This window comes from Muntiacus reevesi, chromosome 19, assembly GCF_963930625.1.
Source record: "Muntiacus reevesi chromosome 19, mMunRee1.1, whole genome shotgun sequence".
Classification (NCBI taxonomy): domain Eukaryota; kingdom Metazoa; phylum Chordata; class Mammalia; order Artiodactyla; family Cervidae; genus Muntiacus; species Muntiacus reevesi.
The window spans coordinates 45,683,618-45,702,620 of NC_089267.1; the positions used below are offsets into that span (position 1 = coordinate 45,683,618).

The window sequence follows — 19,003 nt, forward strand, 5'->3', positions numbered from 1 at the left end:
ATATTTGAGGGAAATTTTCATATTTACTAAAGTTTCAGTTACATCTTGTTTTCATCACTGTATTATGTCAATAATCGAAGAACTTGATTAGATACCAATGCTGAATAAATATTTGTTGAATTAAATATCTGAATCAAAAATGGAAGCAAAATTGAAAGAGTTGATAGGAACTGGCTTCCTCCTTATAATTACAGTATAAAGCATTACTTTATTTTCTGATAAACAAGTTTAACTTTATCTCTTTCTTGAAAAATAGCACCAAAAGAGAGAGATTACTTATACTAAATACAGCTTTTTCTTACTAATATGTAGTGAATTTTTTGTATTCAAGTTCAGTGCCCTCATAACATACACAGTACAAGAGAATAATAAACAAATTTCAGCATTAAAATTCTATCCACACTTCACTTAGAAAATATGGTACTTTGAAATCTTAGCTAAGATTCTATCCTTGTTTATATTCAAAACGCTGATGTAGTCTGGCGACCTGCTAGGCAATAAAAGATGTACAAAATTCAAAGAACTTTGAGCAATTCACTTCCCTGACCACTTACTTGTGGCTGTCAAGTTTAGTAAAGTCAGAAACCCATACCTAAAGCCAATAAATGAGTATCGTTGAATAAATATAAATGTATTATTATCTACCATATGCATTTTTTCATATCCTATGTATATGTATATATATATAAATTTATACTCACAAATGGAAAGATTACAGACATAATAATTTTAGACTTATAATTGTATAAATATACATATGAAAACCTATCTCTGTTTTGTAATAATTTCATTTACATCATTTTTTTTCAGAGTCTACATGTAAGTGATATCATATGACATTTATGTACAAAACAGAAATAGACTCACAGACATAGAAAATAAACTTATGGTTACCAAGAGGAAGCAATGGATAAATTAGAAGTTTTGGTTTAACAAATGCACACTATTATATAGAAAATAAACAAGGACCTATTGTATAACACAGGGAATAATACAATAACTCACAAAGGAAAATAATCTGAAAAATAATATACATAAACAAACGTAAAACTGAATCACTCCGCTGTACATCTGAAACTAACACAGAGTTGTAAACCAACTATACTCAAAAAAAAAATTAAATAACAACAAAAAAAACCTGTGAAATTCATACCATACAAAAGGGTTTTCCATTGTGTGTCTTCCAGAGAACTACACACCACCAAATACAAGTTTTTGAAATTACATGTTTCCATGCTCTCAATCATTAAATTCCCTCTGAACTATTTTAATTAAAATAATTGACAATATTTAAACACACAGTCGCGAACACAGCTAAGTCCAAATAAAAACTTCTGAGGAATAGTAAAGTTAACTCAATGAGCTTCCACAATATATATCTTAAAATTATCATTAGCATTTAATTATGATGATTTCAATACTTTAAAATCTCTAACCAATTTATAATTGTGCTATTAATGGTACCATCAATAAGGTATCTCCTATACATAATTCTGCATAAAGTCTCCCATATTGCAATTTAAATTATTGGAATATACTTAATAAACTTGCATCTTACCTAATTGGCAATAGATATGGAAAGCTCTTAGTTACCAATAATTTGGACAGATACAAATATCATCAGTTCTAATACTAAAGAAACATATATAATTGACAACATCCACCTGAAACAAATATACAAGCATTCTGGTTTCATTCCAAAAGCAGGGTCCAGATTTCAGCTCTTGGCACCATGACCTAACAATGACACAGACAGTATAGTCACAGCAATGGGAAGTCGGGTAAGGGTGGATATATAGTTTAGTCCAAAAGATTTCTAATGAACACCATCTAGGCTAGGCTCTATTTTCTGCCCAGATTCTGGGCCATTTCCAAGTACTCATGGCAACTGAGTTAGGGTCTTCTTAACTAGAACAGATGCCTGCTAGAATGTTTTTCTGATAGATTTCGTGAAAACAAAATTTTAAAAGGATCTGTTAGGGACGACTCTAGTAGGAGGTTGAGGGGGAAAGGTCCCACAACTATTCATCATCTTAGACATTGTTTGTAAAACACCACCTGCTTAAGATCCCTTTGGGCTGTGGGGTTGGTTAAGTGAATGTGAATATTCTAAATGCTTAGGTTTTAAAGGATCAGTCAGCCTATCCGTGGTGTGCTGAGAGCCCAACACTGCGTGTGTTCTACGAGGAATGATAAAATATCCAAGCCACAACCCTTATCTACAAAATTCACCCACTGTTTTTCACAGCCTAGTCATGATTATTGATTACCAATCCAGAAAGTTGATGTACCCGCCCACTATAAACAGAGGAATTATAAATTTTAAGGTTAAAATCTTCTTAGGATTATCTAGCTCAGTGATTGATGTTCAACCTGCCTGGGAGTTTTATTTTGTGTGTGTGTGTGTGTGTGTTTAAGTGTATTCCTTAAGAGTTTTCTTTAAAAATATATTTTAAAAAGTGAAGGCACAATTATCCAGTTGTGAAACTATGCAGTTGTGAAAAATGAAACATTTTAAATCACAGTATCTCCAGGTTAGGGAATCAAGAGTTTAAATTATTTAAAGGTCCCTCCATTTTAATGTGAAACAAGATTTGGGAATCATTTATCTGATCAAATTTTCTTGCCAATGCTTGAATTTACTGTGCAGAATCCCTATCCAGGATAGACCCCTTGGAGGAGACAAAACGACCCAGATTTTTAAAAGCACAGCTGAGGTATGGAACACCAAGAGGAAGAGAAATGCATCTTAGAGAATGAGCTGAGGATGAGTGACTGAACATCACCCCCAGTCTCCAGGCAGGCTCCCCGAGGGATCAACCCAGAAATCTTAGGGAAAGGGAACAGAATAGAATAGTGCTGTCCTTCACACACCAGAAGCAGGAATTCAACTGCAACTTCACATACTCCAACAAGTCCACTACCATGCAGATGTGCTTCCAGAAAACACACAAACAACACTTAAGAAAGAATATTTTTCATCCTGCATTCAGTCCATTCTTCCTTTAGATCATCATAAAATTTTGAGATTGCCCCTCCTTTATTCCACTCCTGTCACTTGGGAATCACTGCTCCAAATGGATCAAGTACAGTCACATGTGTATCTACAAAACTTGAATAATAGCTAAAAGTTCTTCATAGGCAGATGGATAGAAAAAAGAACATTAAGTATACATAAAAGCAGCCACAGCTTTTCAGAAAATGTTTTGAAACATAAACGAGAAAAAATACACAGTTATGGAAAAGTGAAAAATCTTAAACCACTGGATTTAGCATAATTTCTTTGCTTATTACAATATTTTTGCTTTTAAGTGAAAGAAAGTGAAAGTCACCCAGTTGTGTCTGACTCTTTGTGACTCCATGGACTATGCAGTCCATGGAATTCTCTAGACCAGAATACTGGAGTGGGTAGCCTTTCCCTTCTCCAGGGGATCTTACCAACCCAGGGATGGAACCCAAGTCTCCCACATTGCAGGTGGATTCTTTACCAGCTGAGCCATTTTTACTTTTAGTGGTAACTTATTTCCTACTTTTATTGTGGACATTGGATAATGTCAATTAAATGCCTGACATACAAAAACGAAAAAAGAAACTGTGGACTCTCCTATATAACTACCAACACAGTAGAAAGTCGGTTCTAAAAGTCAATAAACCTTTTAAACATGTTTATGATCACTTCGGGTGCAATGCAAGGAAGTCAATTTAAGAATATTTTAGAAAAGACAGACTACCACGAACATTTTATGCACAGTTTAAGAAGCTGAATGAAATGCACATGAGTAATAACAAATTTGACTTTGCTCTACCCACACACAGTAAATGAATGACTATACCCTCAGTCCCCAAAGTCCTTTTCCACCAATAAGCCCAGGTTCTATGCATCTTTCTGTTAATTCCAATATTATCCTTGGAAGTTAGACAGATGGAAACCACATACCCATTCTACAGAAACATAAATCAAGGCTTAGTGAGATTTAATTATTTTTCACTAGATGACAAAGCAAAAAGTAAAATTCATAATTCAAACAGGTCCAGGGTCCTGAGTTCATGTAGAATTAGAAAATATCACTACAATGAACTCATTCTACTAAAATTGCTTTAAACTTTAATTTTAAATTCTGATAAATAATTTTATCTTATATAAAATGATACAATGATTACACACACACACACATACATACAATTTCAGTAATGGAAAACTCTTAGAATTAGAACCACTATGAATGCCTTGGAGGCAATATACTATATTCCTCAAAGTTGCTAATGGTACTTTTAAGGTGGCTTCCAATGCATCTCCCTTAGATTAAGGAAACTTTTCCCTGCTTAATCATTTGATATGGCCATGTGTTAAAAAGATATCCCTTTATCTCATTTCAAAAATTCACTTAAGAAGTATCTGTGATCCCAGGCCAAGAATTTCTTCAAGACTTCAATGATCAAGGACAAGGGTGGGTTCTTTGCTTTCATTTCAATAACACAGAGAAAAGAGATCCACTTCTGCATAAAATGTAAGCAGCAGACTGAGAAACCACTTGACTCTGTGTTGCAGACCAAGTCAAGCTCATCCTTCCACTTTCAATTGCTTTCTAGGGGTAACAAATAGGAGTACAAACCCTGTAACCTAAATATTAAAGCTCTGAAAAAGCAAGGCCTTATCTATCCTCTGACGGGGCCAGTCTATTCCTTGTCCCAAAGCTCACCTTCTTAACTTCTGCCTAAATTCCGTTCTGAGTCTTCTGCCAATGATACATTCCCCTCTCTTCTTCCATATCACAATTTTTTTTTCTTTAACAGGTCTCAGCCAGCATCTCATCTCTCCTTTAAAATTACAAACCTATAGAAATCTCCTTTAAACAACTATTGTATGTATTTTCTGTATCACTCAAATGGCACTTTAACATATATACGTCTTTTCTCTTTAATGGGATTACAAAATCTTTGAGGTCAGAATCTGGATCTTAGAATTCTATTGAAATTTGCCTGGTATATCATATGTACTCAATTATTATTTGCTAAATAAATGGTGTGGTGAAAGTTCTGGACAAGGAAGAAGACGACTTCGACTTTGGCAGGTATGGGAGAAGGGGATGGAAGGAGCTACAGAAAGAGATAAAGAAAATGGATAACTCATGGGATACTGTTCTTTGAAAGAAAAGGCAAAAGAAATAAAGCAGGCAAATGTCTTGGGGAAGTGACAGGAACCAGTAACTCTTCCTAAAACTAATACAAAGCAAAGAGAGTCAGAGGCTACCCTAGAAAAATAACATAATTCACTGAAAAACATTACTCATCCGGCAGTCAGGATATTCATGTTTTGGTCTAAAATCTGACATTAACTAGCTGTGACCAGAACAAGCGATGTCACTGCCCTTGGCAACTCATGTCTAAACCTCGGATATCAGACCTGATCTCTAAAAACCCCTTTGGCTTGGATATTACACGATTCTATAGTTTTCCTTCATCTTGAGAGAGTTTTCATTTAATTTCTTCTGGACAAAGAAGGGCCTGAACGCACTAAAAGGTATAATAAACAATACAGAAGTATTTGTTGCTGAAAAGATAAGCAGGATATAAAAGACCATATAAAATAAACCAAATGCCTATGGTGACACTGAAGCAGAACCTTTCTTTAATATCTGCTTTGCTTATTTGATCACTTCAGCTGAGAAATATTTCCATTGTAATAGGTCGAGGACTCAGAGTGAGGCAGAGCTGTAAACAGAAATGGGAATTAGAGGCAACACCTTCCAAACACTGCTTTAGCTCAATGATGGTAAAGTGCCTTGTTGATTTTAAAGGGTGTGAAAAGCATTTAAAGATCCTTTTCACTGGGAGGAGATATGCCAATATAAGAATATCATTGACATCTTATTTAAAACCATCACATATGCTCAAAGATTTGGACTAATACCAGCAAAACGATCAATTTACAATACACTGAGATGTCTGGCATTAATCTAAAAATGACTGTGTATCAGACAGTATTTGACTTCCCTCTTTTTTCAGCCTCCCCTTCACATCAGTGCTAATTACTCAGCACTCCCTTAGGCACCTGGAATTTTCTTTTGTATCGGAGCATCTCTGCCACAGACAGAATCGATTGATCTAATAAACTCATCCTAACTTAACAGTCTAGGGACCATGTGCTCTCCCATCCAGAATATACTTATCTTAAAACAAGGCCATGGGAGAGGGCAAATGCTAAACCAAAAAGAAAGACTGATAGATAGAATTACATGTCTCAGTGGGGAAAATATCTGAAAGCCACAACCTCCCCAGATCCTTTTAGATCTTTACACATAGCCCTGCTGTCCAGTAACCTGTCTCTATTAAAAGAATGTTTAGTTTTAATTAAGAAAATGAAGGGCTCAAATCAATCAATAGGGAAATGCTATATTTGAATGTTGTGGTAAATGGAGAAGAGACTCGAAGCCCAAATAGAAAAATAAAATGGAAAACAAAAAATCCTGCAGAAAAATTTTAAGGGTCTTCTCTAACCTCCCACTCAATTTTACCATATCAGTTTTATCTGATAAGCTAATTGTCACTTTGAAAATACAGCAATATAAAATGTTTGGCTCTAAAGGTGTGAGGCAGGAGACAAAGAAGCCAGTAATCCAAGGAAGAATGACTGGGAATGTGGGGTAGGCAGGAGGGTGAAAACTGGTGACTTTGAGTCCACCTCCCATCTAGCTGAGTGCTTTTGGTTTGGTCAACTTGGAATTTTTTTAACAATTTTTTAAAAATATGTACAATCTAAATTGGGGAGATTTTTAAGTAAAAACTTGGGTTTCAGGTTTTTCTGGAATAATCAAAGGAACAGGCAACTTTGGGAAGATAATTTCACAAGACAAGAAGCAACTGGAAGGGACAATCTCATAAGAGACTGAGGCTTGACTTTCACCATGGGACTGTCACTAAACGTGTTCTCAATGTAAACCAAAGAACTGTCCTTTTCAGGGGCAGAAAGAACCTGAATGCACTAAAGTATGGTAACCTGAACAGAGACGTTTCATTAAGAAAAACAAGGGAAGGATTAAAAAGAGCATAAAACCAAGGTCAAGTATCCAGGACTCCACTGAAACTGCAGAGGAACTTTTTTTTTTTTTAACTATTTTTGCATGTATCTATCTTCTACAAATAACTTCTACAAAATAACTATCTTCTCTAGTACAGATAAGTTCTGTTAATAAGAAAAAAAAAACCAAAAACAAAAGTTTAAAGAAAAGTCAAATTTGTTCTTTTCAGTTAGTGAAAAGAAAAGACATCATCAACACTTACCCTCAACACCCTGGATCCTCTCAAAGAATTTTAAATGTCTTTTATTTTTGAAATAAAAAACACATATAGTTCCATTTATGAAGTGAGCTCTTAAAGGTATTTCCTTATTAAAACTTGGTCCTAAACCTAGGTTCACAGTATATGGTGAAGGTCTGAAGAAAGCTTATTTAACCTACATTAAATCTTGAAAATGCATTAATGAGTCTTTTAAAGGTATAATTTTAACTCCACAATCTTCAACTATAAAGACTATATAGAGCTAATCTGCCTTGCCCTTTCGATTAAACTTGTTAAGGGCGTTCTATTTAGTCAGCACCCAGAATGGGCCATTAAAATTCTTGTTCGGTAAGAGTTGTGTTCAGGGCTCTGTTGTTTTAAATTCCATTAAATCCAAATGGTCTTTATCACCCCATGACCACCCCTGACTTCAATCAGCCAATTTAATTACCTTACAAAATTGTCAGCAGAAGCAGCAAGGAAAAACAGGAAGCCTTATGACGTTATCAGACTGAAATCTTCCTCTTCAGTGTTTAATCTAGACCAGTCAATAAGGATGACGAGCACCTACTTCCTTCCCTTTCAAGGGCTTTTGACCTTACCTTTCATGCTAAGATTTAGGGTTTAAGTTTCATTTGAAGCAATTCTAGTACCTTGAGAACTGGATTACAAATTGAAAACCCATAGAAGATGGGTTCACCACCCAAATGCAAAACAACAATTCCATTTCAATATTTCAGACCATCCTACAGAGGAAAACCGAGGATCTTCCAAAAACCCCAGGTATTATGGATGCAGTAGATTAATGATTTAATGCAGATTAATGATGCAGTGATATAAGGATAGTACAGTTGAAAGACAGTAAACTACTTTCTATTCTGATATGTCAAAATGGACATCAATAATTTCCAGGGAATAAACGGAACTGGAACCACAATAACACAGTAAAATCCTAAGAACAGAAAGAAAATAAATTCCTCTCACTTGACTTTCTACCACAAAAGAATAAGGCATCTTCTTTATCAGAAATTTTCAAAATTAAAAGAAAATCAAAGAATATGTCATCATTATCATAGGCAACCCTTTATTTAAAGGTGAATAGACTTGAAAAGGCCCTGATAATCAATGATGCATCCCATGTTTGGTCTATGTTACGCTCCTCCTTTGTGTGGGAGCATTAACTTCCCTGTGCTGAGTAAATGTTGAAACAGTGTCATTTGAGAATTCAGGGAATGAAAACACTGCAATGATCACTTGACTTAAGTTAAAAAGCAAAAGGTGGTCTGTCTGTTTGTATGTTACAAACCCCTGCTCACTGCATAAAGACAACCTCACAACGCCAGAAAACGAGTTGAGTTCCATGTGTCTGGGTGGAGAAGGGGTGCTATTTCTAGAGGACGGAAAGATCATTTTTCAACGTCATTTTCTGAAATGAGTGTGCCTCCGTTGATGGATTACATCAGAGCTATTCTTTGAAGCTTTAAGAATAAGTGGGAACTTATGTCAAAAACAGATTTTTTTTTTCTTTTTGGTGCGGCAGTAGTGTTGGCGATTCTTGGAAAGATTCCCCTCCCCTGCTTTCCAGAGCTCAACTGAGCAGGTGTTCGGGGCTTTATCAGTTTCACTCAGTAGCCGCCGGTACTCCTCCATCCCCGCCTCCCAAGAGCCAGTTTTCCAGCTTCCAGATGTCAGGCCACTCCTCCCTCCCGCCCATCTCACCTCCCAAAGGAAGAAAAATCTCTTTCAAAGAACTTGTAGAGAGTGGCAGCTTCCAAGCCCAGCCAATTCGCTCACACTCCTCTGTGATGTAGTACATCTGCTGCTAATTATTATATCTGGGGGCACATGAACTAGCCACTAAGCAGGGGCATTCCCTAGGAACCCACTCCGTCCCCTCTCGCCCTGTGGCCTTCATAACCTGGGCTGGCCCTGAGCTGGCGGCCTTCACCTTCGGCCTGGGCACGAGAAGGCGACGCGTGTGCGCGGACGCAGGGCCAGCGCGCAGGGTGCCAGGAGGTCCGAGCGCGTCCTGGGAAGCCCTCGCCTGGGAAAGGCTTTTAAGAAAGCCGCCCTACTGGCACGCCCAAGAGAAAAGCCAGGTCGGCATCTGAAGGGAATCAGTGGCCTACCACAAACCAGCTCAGCTCTTCTCTTGGAGAAGCTGCCCACGAGTTTGGGAGAAAGTTTGGGTTCACGTCTTCGTTCTTGGCATTCGAAATGCCATTTCAGATAAGGAATGTGATCAACTCGACCTCAAAGAGCCTAAATAAGTGCTGGTTTGGGGACTGATTGCTTAAAGAAGATACCGAAGCTCCCTTCCCCCCCAAACTCCGGGCCGGACGCCTAGCCCTGCGCGGAGCCCGCTCCCGAGCTGGCTTCTCCTCCTCCCCTTGCTTTCCGGGGAGCAGAGGTCGAGCGGACCCGGAAGAGAGGGTGGCGAAAGTAACAAAAGAAACGTTCAAGGACCTCCGAGCCGCCGTCACGTTGGGAGAAGGAGGCAGTGGGGCCCACGCCCCCGGGGACGGAAGGATGCCGCCTGCGCCCCTCCAGCCGCCGGCTGGGCCGGGCCGCAGCTGCGGGGAGACAAAGGTGCCTCCTTGCCTCCGCGCGCCCCCGCCGCGGGCTGCGGGCCGGGGCGCAGCAGAGCGGGCCCGCGGGGGCGTGGCAGCTCCGCGCACGCGAACGCCGACCCCCGGACGTTCGGCCTAACCTGGGGCGGGGAAACTACCCCCCTAACTGTCCAAGCTCCGCCGTGTGCACGCGCCCGCTGGGTGGTCGCCCCGGAGAAGGCAGGCTGGGCCAAGCCAAGATCGAGGGAGGGGAATCCGCCAGACCCACCCTAGGCGCGGCGCCGGCCCGCCCACGGGCGAGGAGCTGAGCCTAGGCTGACCCTCAGGTCGCTCCCCCATCGCCCCGGGCTGCCCGAAAGCTTCGGGAAAGCTCCCTGGAGTCGGCGCTCGGGAGACGGTCTCCCGGAGGGGTTTGCAAAGCACCTTCGGAGTATTAGGCCCGGGTGTGCAGCCCCAGGTCAGTCGGGGGGGAGGGGGCGCCGGGATACAGGCGCTGGCGCACGCGACTGCTCAAAGTTTTCCTGGGAACCAAAAAGGAGTCGTTGTGCCAGAGTGGTGGACGTGCTTCCCGAGAGTGCATTTATCGGCGCGCGCGCGTGTTTGTGAGAGAGACAGCGAGAGAGAGACTGATCATCCATCCCGAAGATGGGCGGGGGTAGCGAGGGACTCGGCAAGTAGCAGTCAGCACCCTAAGCTGCTCCCCTATCCACACCCGCTGGTAGGAGGACGCAGGGTCAAGTCACCGTCAGAACGGGAACGGGGGAAACCAGGAAAGGGCTGCTTAGAGCCCGCGAAGGTGGTTTTCCACCACCTACCGGAAAGGGGGCTGAGGATCCGGCGGTAGCCGAACCCGGCCCGCGGTTGCTATAGTGCCGCTGCGGAGGCGCCGAGCGGCTGGCAGAGGCCACTCCAGGGTCAGAGGGGGAAGGGGCTGGAGGCCACCTCCTCATCCGCGTCCCAGAGGCAGCTGCTTCACTAGCGAGTCAACCCCCTTCCCTTCCAAGGCTCCGGGCCAGAGGTGAAGCTCTGGTTCGCCTTTTCAGTTGAAGTTGAAAATAACATTTCTCAAGAGCGGCTCATAGGCGCGCAACCAACCTCCACTTCATTCAGAACATGTTTTTCCCACAAGAAAATAAAACTCCCGCCATTGCATCAAAATATCTACATCAGGGAAATGTTCCAATGGTTATAATGTACACAATCCTTCACCACTCAACTCGAGTCACAAACCAGAGAAAGTGGATCTCCGCATGGAAGATGTTTGAAGTTAATGGAGAAAATAACAGGTTATCTAGAAACTGGACAGTTGGTTTAAGGTAGCAAGGCACAGGTGGGAAGGTGTTTTCCTACTCCCCTATTTCTTAGAACATTCTTAGTAAGCACTGGTCTAGGAAAATGTATTTTGTGTGTGTGTCAGCTCTTTTGGAAAGCTGCTACACAGTCTGCTACAGTCGCCAGGATTTTTAATATGAAGATATGAAATGATCAGCGAATGTAACAATCTAATGATTCAGCAAATATTATGCTGCAAGACCAGAGCAGCAATAATTAAATCTTTAGAGTATTGGTGGCCGTTTTCCGGCTCCCAGCTTTCTTCTTTTCCCCCCCTTAGTCCTGAAACGCACTAAGACACTCATTCACAAACAGTTCAGAAGACACCTCGGTATTCCAAATAAGTAGGTTGTATTACTCAAAATATTGGGCAAAACTACCAAACTGTGGCACTTACAATGCTTGAAGCAGAGCAACTGAACACACACACGTTTCCAATGATACAGGGACCCATTGAATTTCATCCAAGGAAACAAGCATTCCTGTGGACTCTTGTTGCTAAGAGCAACGTGCTTAAGTACCATCTAAAGGCATGCAGAAAGCAGGAAAACTACAACAGTAGGAATCCACTTACTGTCTTTTCTCATTACCAGTCCTGTGGGCTTCAGGTGTGTCTATGTATTGGTGGGGGAGGGAAGGAAGGGTTCCCTTTCTCCTATGTGAAAGCATTCCTACCCAGGTTCCACAAAGCCCCAGATAGATGATAAATTTTATCATTATAGAAAAAGCAGATGAGAAACATACAAGAGAGAAGATGCTGCTGACATAATGGGAAATGCAGGCAATCACTCTTTGATTTAAATTTGAGTGACTTAATGTATCTGCTTTTATCTCAAAGACACATACTCAGGATTATATGGTTTCCTGCACTCTTTGGTCTAAATCCACTTGAATTGTCAAAGGAGGCGCCCACAGTGGGAGCCTTTACCCTCCTGGCTTTCTCTTCTCTGGCTCTTATCTACTTAGGAAACTTTTCCTGACTAGTTCTCCTTCTGAAACTCCATTGGCCAGTGGAGAGAGGCTGAGTGTTGCCCACGCTTCATTTCCTCCAAGTAAATCTTCTGGCCAACCTTTCCACTGGAGTCTCATGTTTAGATTTTCCTTGAAGCCCTAAAGAAACCTGATTCCTTAGGAAAAACAATGGATTCCCCTAATATATAATGGCCATTTCAGCTTTTTTTTTTTTAAGTCATGCTACAAGTGAAACAAAGGTGCAGACTTAGGCTCCCATACACAGATTCCCTTGGCCTCTATCATCACTGTTCATCATGTATTAGTCTGGGAGGCACTGCGAGCAAGCTGTGAGAGGACTCACAAGTTAAAAACAGACAGAAACCCTTCCTTCTGACGCTATTTCACTCAAACAGCAGCCTCCCGGTGTTAAGTACCTTCAACCTTAGAACAGTATTTTTTTAAAGCTCCGCGTATCCATAAAGGCACCAGGCACTGAGAAAATGGAGAGATTAACCGAAAAGGCTCTCTCTGATGACAAATCAAAAAGATTAGCGCCCTTCACTTGCGTACCTGTCCAGGTCCCACGCGGAAGCGGACAGGCGCCAACTTGCCAAAGAGTTACCAGATACTAACTCATCAGCCGGGCAATCAGCCGCGTGTAGCCCCAGCCGCTCACGTTCTCGGGGAAGGAGCTGCGAGCCAAGCCCGGAGGCTCCCGGGGAGACAGGCGGGAGCAGCGGTGTTGGCAGCACCCCAGCGTCATCACCGACTCCGACACCGGCTACCGTGGGGAGGAAACGCAGCGACCACTACCACACACTGACACTCGCTTCATCCTCCCGCGGCTATTTTTTTTTTAATATATAAAAAGGGGGGAAATAAATGAAATGAAAAGCACAATTGGGTCCTTTCAAACCCCGGGAAGCATCGGAGCAGGGAACAGGTCGCAATGTACCGAGCCCACCCGCCTAGCAGAGCCAACACGCCTGTTTACATCCGGCTGCCTCTGAGCCGGCTAGCAGGCGATGGAGAGGGATGGGGAATCTTACCAAATCTTAATACATGTGTGGTTCCTTGAGAATATCCAATCCACAGTAAGCAGAGCAGGAGTTTAATGGTGCGCCTGAAGACTGGATTACTTAGAACCGGGGAAATAATCTTCATGGTGTTTCTGTGTCCACACGCGCGGCACCCACTTCCCCGATCTAGCGTTAGGCTCCCGGTTTGGGTAGGAATGAGGATGCGTCGAGTGGTGGCCGCAGACACGATCACGGCATGGTCACAGAGAGAGGAAGGAGTCTCCGCTTCCCAAACCCATTAGCAATCGCTGCATGTTCTTCACTCACTGCGCCAAGGAGCAACCTTCCACTGCAAGGGATGGTGGGACATCCATGTTAGTCGGGGAGCATCCGGGAGAAAGCCAGCACGCACACCCACAATGTCCGGCCGCGCGAGCCTGGGGAAGCAGAGGAGGAGGAAAATCAATAGGAAATCCAGCCTTGGAAACCGCCGAGGCGCCGGGAGCGATCCACGGTCCCAACACAAAAGGCGCTTTGCTCGCAAAGGTTTCGCCAGGCCCTATTCTACTGCACTGCTGCACAGCTTTGACGTGAAGCCAAGATTAAGTGAGAAAAATTGAGATAGCTGCTTGCCTCTTAAGGCTTCCTGCCAGTGAGCTTCCCAGTATCTATTATGCAACCAGTCTGGTCGCCCACCTTGAGTTGCAAGGAGGAAGTTGGATTTATTTACGTGGAGAAAAAATGTGCTTTTATTTCCAGTAAAAGTCTTTACTAAGATAGTGACTGAGGCATGCAAGTGGACTTTCTCTATCAACTGATGAATTTTAATAAATGACAACCTGAGTCAAAGTCACTTTGCCTAGGAGTTGTAAATAAAGAAGTGGTCTAAAACAGAGAAATTTACTGCAAATGTAACATTTTTAGGCTAAAGGAGGGTCTTTTTATACTTTTAGAATTTTGCCTAGGCATTAATATAGACTGAAATCCTATTGGAGAGGTAAAGATAGTCTTTAAAAACTTGAGTGAGACATTCTTTGATTACTACCTAGCAATAAAAATACATTTCTGCAAGTGGACTTTTAGGGAGGAAATGTTGAAATAAAATGAAGGAATCATATTTCCCCTCCCATGTTTTACCTTATCTTAAAATAATTGTGAATATATTAAAATACAATGATATTTGAAATGGTGCAGCAAACTCCAAAGTCTTCAATAATTTATGCCCAAATTTCTTCTCACTTTGATTTTCTGAATATCTTTCTCTTGAAGACATGAAATATGGAATTGTAGCTTAAGCGGTATTGAGTGTCATGGTTTTGTCTAAAAATGCCTTATTATTTTCTAGTGTTCTGATACGAATAATCAGCGTCCCCAGACAGTGACTGTCTTGGCTTTCACAATTTATTCGAGGAAAAAAGTACATAATTAAATTTTCTTTTGTATTTTAGCAGTCCTCTATGCATATAGGTAAAATATCCAACCATAATAGTTACATTAGTAAGTGAAAATAAATTGGACAGTGATAAATATATTACTATATATTAATATTTTTAAGTGATAGGAAGCCCAAAAGGCAAATTGCTGAAACTGTACCTTAAAAGTAATGTCTTTTTCATAACCAACTAAGAGGACATATGTTAACCCTTAGGAAAAGTTATAAGATCATATTTGAAGAATACCTCATTTTTAAATGAGTGATATGAGAAGTATTTCTTCTAGATAGCAAGATTTCTTAAATCTGTTTTAAATCTATTTTTCTTAAGATAGTTTAAAATGCTGATTTGAAAATAAACCTACATTCTGCAAAGGCATTAGGTGGGCATTGATTTTTTTTTTTTAATGGAGGCATATCTGCAGTGTCAAAAATAAGTATCATGAATGGCTAGTTCTGCAGTGTAGCAGGCAATTCAATCAAATAATCTGACTATTTGAGCACTTTAAAGGGAACACCTTGTGCTAAAACCAAGGGTATCTAGCGACTCCTTCAGTCCATGTTTAAAATATCTCTTGTAAAGCACGTGCAGCCCAACATGCCCTGTCTTGTATTTGCTGTCTCATTTATTCCACTCTATTTGTCCTTTTCTTCTGTTTGATCCTAGGAGAGATAATAATGATTGCCAGGGCAAAAAAAAAAATTCTTATTATTTATTTCAATATAATTGATATCTTCTACCTAAAAATAGCATGTTCTGATGTGGTTAATCAAAATACTGCAGTTTTGCAGTACAGTTAGCATTTGATGGAACTTGAGAAAACAAAATGTACCATAACTCCTTGTTCATATATTCTGTTAACAAAATGGCATTTGATATTACAGTTGCAACTTTTCTACTTAAAACTAGCATCCTAAACTATTTAGGTTTTGTGAGATTATTTATTGGGTGTCTAGCTGTACTGAAAGATCAAGCTTCCAGATTCATGAAGTTCTTACATAGTAAATTGGGCAGTAAAAAGTCTATAGCAAAATTTTCTTACCATTAATTGGTCCCCAAAGAACCAGTTTTGCACATATGCTAAATTAGGTTCATTTACATCCATCAGCTAATCTGAAAGACTTCAACACCACAGACAGCAACTCCACCTGTCCAATTGAACTTCTGCAAGACAAGAGACGACCTTTCTTCAGTACCGCGGACAGCGCTTCAGACGTAGATTTATTTTGGAGCAGTACAGTGAAAGTAGTACATTGAATGGGTAATGTACCATTGGAAGTGACAATGTGCATATTTCTACTATACAGATTCTGGGAGCTTGAATTATTACATTGTTCACATTCTCAAGAAGACTATTTTGTCAACTGTGTTGTGTATATATTTCAGTGTGACTTAATGGGGATTGCTTAGCATACCCAGGATGTGCCAATAGCCATCCCTTTCCAAGGCATACTACTACAAAAGCCATTCATTTACATTAACTGTGAGTCCCCTCATGAGCACTAAACTCCTTGTTTCTCAGTACAGAAAACTGCCTGAGAGACCACCAAAATTCAGAACACTGAATAATTCTGTCAGTGTTCAGTGGCTAAAGACATTTCTAAAATGTATAACTAGTTATTGCTTTAGAATTCTTCACCTTCAGATTTCCATCTGTTACAGGGTTATCAGACTAATTCTCATTCTTTCTCATTAAACTTCACTCACTCCCGGGGCAAAAACAACAACAATAAAACCCCTAAAATTACCTCCCCAATATTAGAACAAAATGATTTGATGGTGTAGAAGATGTCTTATAGTTTGGCAATTCTGAAGTTATTACAAGTTTCTCCACAATACTGATACCATACATCATAGTTTTGGGTCTATGTGAAGGATTGATAGAGTCATTACATAGTATTTACTGATCATATTTAACTCTTCTTTTAAATTTGTAATTTGCTCCTCAAAAGAAAAAAAAACACTAGTGGTGTCAGACAGTCATATATATTTAGTAATTCTGAGGTTTATACACCTTATTCCATGGTTTTGATTGCTTTTTTTCTCATTTTAACCATATGGTAACCTCTATTTTCAGAAGCCAGAGCTCTGTAGGTTCCAAGGTCAAAGCAGAGACGACAAACTGCAAACGCACACACATATACACACATACACAGAGGAGCTGTGTCTAAAAGTAAGCCTAAAAAAGAAAAGAAAAAAGAAACCACACAGATAGAAGGCTGGCATGAAAGATATCAAGCCCATGATAAATTAGCAAAGAACAAAATGCATTCCATGTTCACCCAGAGCTTGTTCCAATAACAACAACAAAAAAAGTCATTAGCTTCATCTTTTACTCTGTTTTTATATTTACTGACACTAATGACCTCTTATTCTTGGGCACTATTACTTGAGAAGCAATTTTAGTTTTCTATTCTCCCAGTGAAAATGAATCTTATTCTAGTTAGCTGCCACCTGCTGGGGCATGTACAAATGTGTAATAATCCTTACAGCACAAGGTTTAAAAAGACAATGCCTCTACCTTTTGCAAGAAATAGCAAATACATATCCCAGGACAACTTGAATTTCAAAGGTGTTTTTCAAAGGTTCTTTCATGTTATATCTATATTTCAGTTTTTCACATGGAATTTTTTTCTAAGAATTCCACTTGACTTGTCACTGAAGTCCTGCTGATATGTGACATTTGAAAAACCTCATCTTATAGTAACACCTGACCTATTCTTCCATGCATGTGGCCTGTTGTATTGCAGCTAAGCTAAAATAAACAGTCTGTTCATCCATGGCATTAGAGGTGCCAGAGAATAATGTCAGAGCTGATATCAGTTAAAAGCACACTGTTGCATATTTGCACTTCACCCTTCCTAACTATGAGTGCTATGCTATGCAATCCCTTGTGATTCTGAACACATTTCAGCTGTTACACCAACATTCTGCTGCATTGATGATTAATGACATTTAGAGCTTAATTAATTTTTAGATGAGAAAAGAAGTGTATCTTAATTAAGAAATTGAATTGGAATAGATTTACGTGACCTGGAACCTTTTTTAAAAAATTTCAGAACTGTGTAATCTTTAATGGGTTTAAACAGAAGAAAACAGGTAAGATTTCTAGCATCATTTATTTCTCTAACACCTTCCCTCTGTGTGATTCATTTTGTTTGTTTAATAAGTTCCTAGGGCCACTGGAAGCTGCTTTGGTGGTTACAGGAATGATTTATATAAAAAGTTACAAGGTAATGAACTTATACAAATCAAGATTGAAATATCAGTGCCTATCTTCAGCAGCTAAACTACAAACTAAGATTCAAATGAATCATGATCTGTTGTGAAATTAAAATAACCATCAATCCATAAGGTAATTTCTGATGACATGATACTTACAGCATGAAGATGAAGAAAGGAGAGAAGATAATCTGTGCGTTACCATCAAGATAGTAGTTTAAGTTTTCTAACCTCTCCTAGTCCCTAAATTGGAAATCATTTTCTAAGATGCCTCAGCTAGGTCCCCTGGTTTAGTAAAGAACTCTTTGAAGGTAAAAATATCAGAGGATGAGAGTCACTAAAAGTTCTTGACGTTTATGATCCACCCTGGTAACACCACTCCCCTCACCCTAATGGGACACCCTCTGAGTTTTTTCAGAGGCTCTTAGGGCTGGCACCAGTTAAAATGAATGTCTGTACTTCCTCAGCACGGAATTAAGGAGCAGGGTCAATAGATGAATGGGCGGATGGAAGGGAGGCTGGGGAGTTGGTCAGACCCGCAGGCGGACACACAGCTTCTTGCCATCTGTCTCTCTTCGCCTCGCGTGAGTCCCAGTAGCTGAGGCCACTTCCTGACACGTCCACTTATTATTTTATAGGGAGAACGCGAGCGCCTGCAGCCAACCGAGCCAGTCGCATCCTTGACGGGAATTGGCTGAGGCGAGCGGGACAAAGCCTCTCGCAGCTAGTCGGTCCAGCGGGTGCCCCGAGAGCACCCGGCTCCACCGCGTCTTCTTCCTCTCCAGGCGGAAAATGCCCCTCGCCCACCCCGGGTCTCCTGTCCTCGTGGGGACAGACGTCTCCGGAGGCGGCCCGGAGCGGAGCCCACCCGAGGGAAGCCCTTACCTTTCGCCGGGGGCGAGGTGGGCGGGGAGGGGGAGGGGTGGTCCTCGGGGAGGAGCAGCCGGAGGAGGTCGGGCGGGAAGTCCCCGGCTCCCGGACGGAGCAGCGCAGCCGCGGGCGCCGAGCGCGAGTGACGGCGGCGCGGAGACGGAGACCGCGGAGCCGCGGCGGCGGCGGAGACAGACACGCCTCCTGGCGGGGGTTCCTCGCCTCTTGCTTTAAAGGCGCCGCGCTCTATTCCCCGCGGTCCCTGCACGCTCCGGGCCGTCGCGGCCGCCAGGGCGCAGCGCTCGCCCCTGGACCGTAGGAGCTA

General features: G+C 41.2%; 1 protein-coding gene across 4 annotated transcripts in view; it reads right to left on the reverse strand.

The window, feature by feature from the left end:
- GRIK2 (glutamate ionotropic receptor kainate type subunit 2) overlaps nt 1-18,771 on the reverse strand; it is a 721,691-nt gene extending 702,920 nt beyond the window's left edge. For 3 of the 4 annotated variants that reach the window (XM_065911321.1, XM_065911323.1, XM_065911324.1), the window contains exons 1-2: nt 18,694-18,771; nt 13,184-13,590 (exon numbers count right to left, since the gene is read on the reverse strand). In XM_065911321.1, coding sequence (XP_065767393.1) covers nt 13,184-13,298 — 115 coding nt within the window. In that variant the 5' untranslated portion in view covers nt 13,299-13,590; nt 18,694-18,771. Of the gene's footprint in view, nt 1-13,183; nt 13,591-15,628; nt 15,704-18,693 lie in introns of those variants that run through there. The other variant, XM_065911322.1, reaches the window with a different exon arrangement.
- Nucleotides 18,772-19,003: the final 232 nt, after the last annotated feature.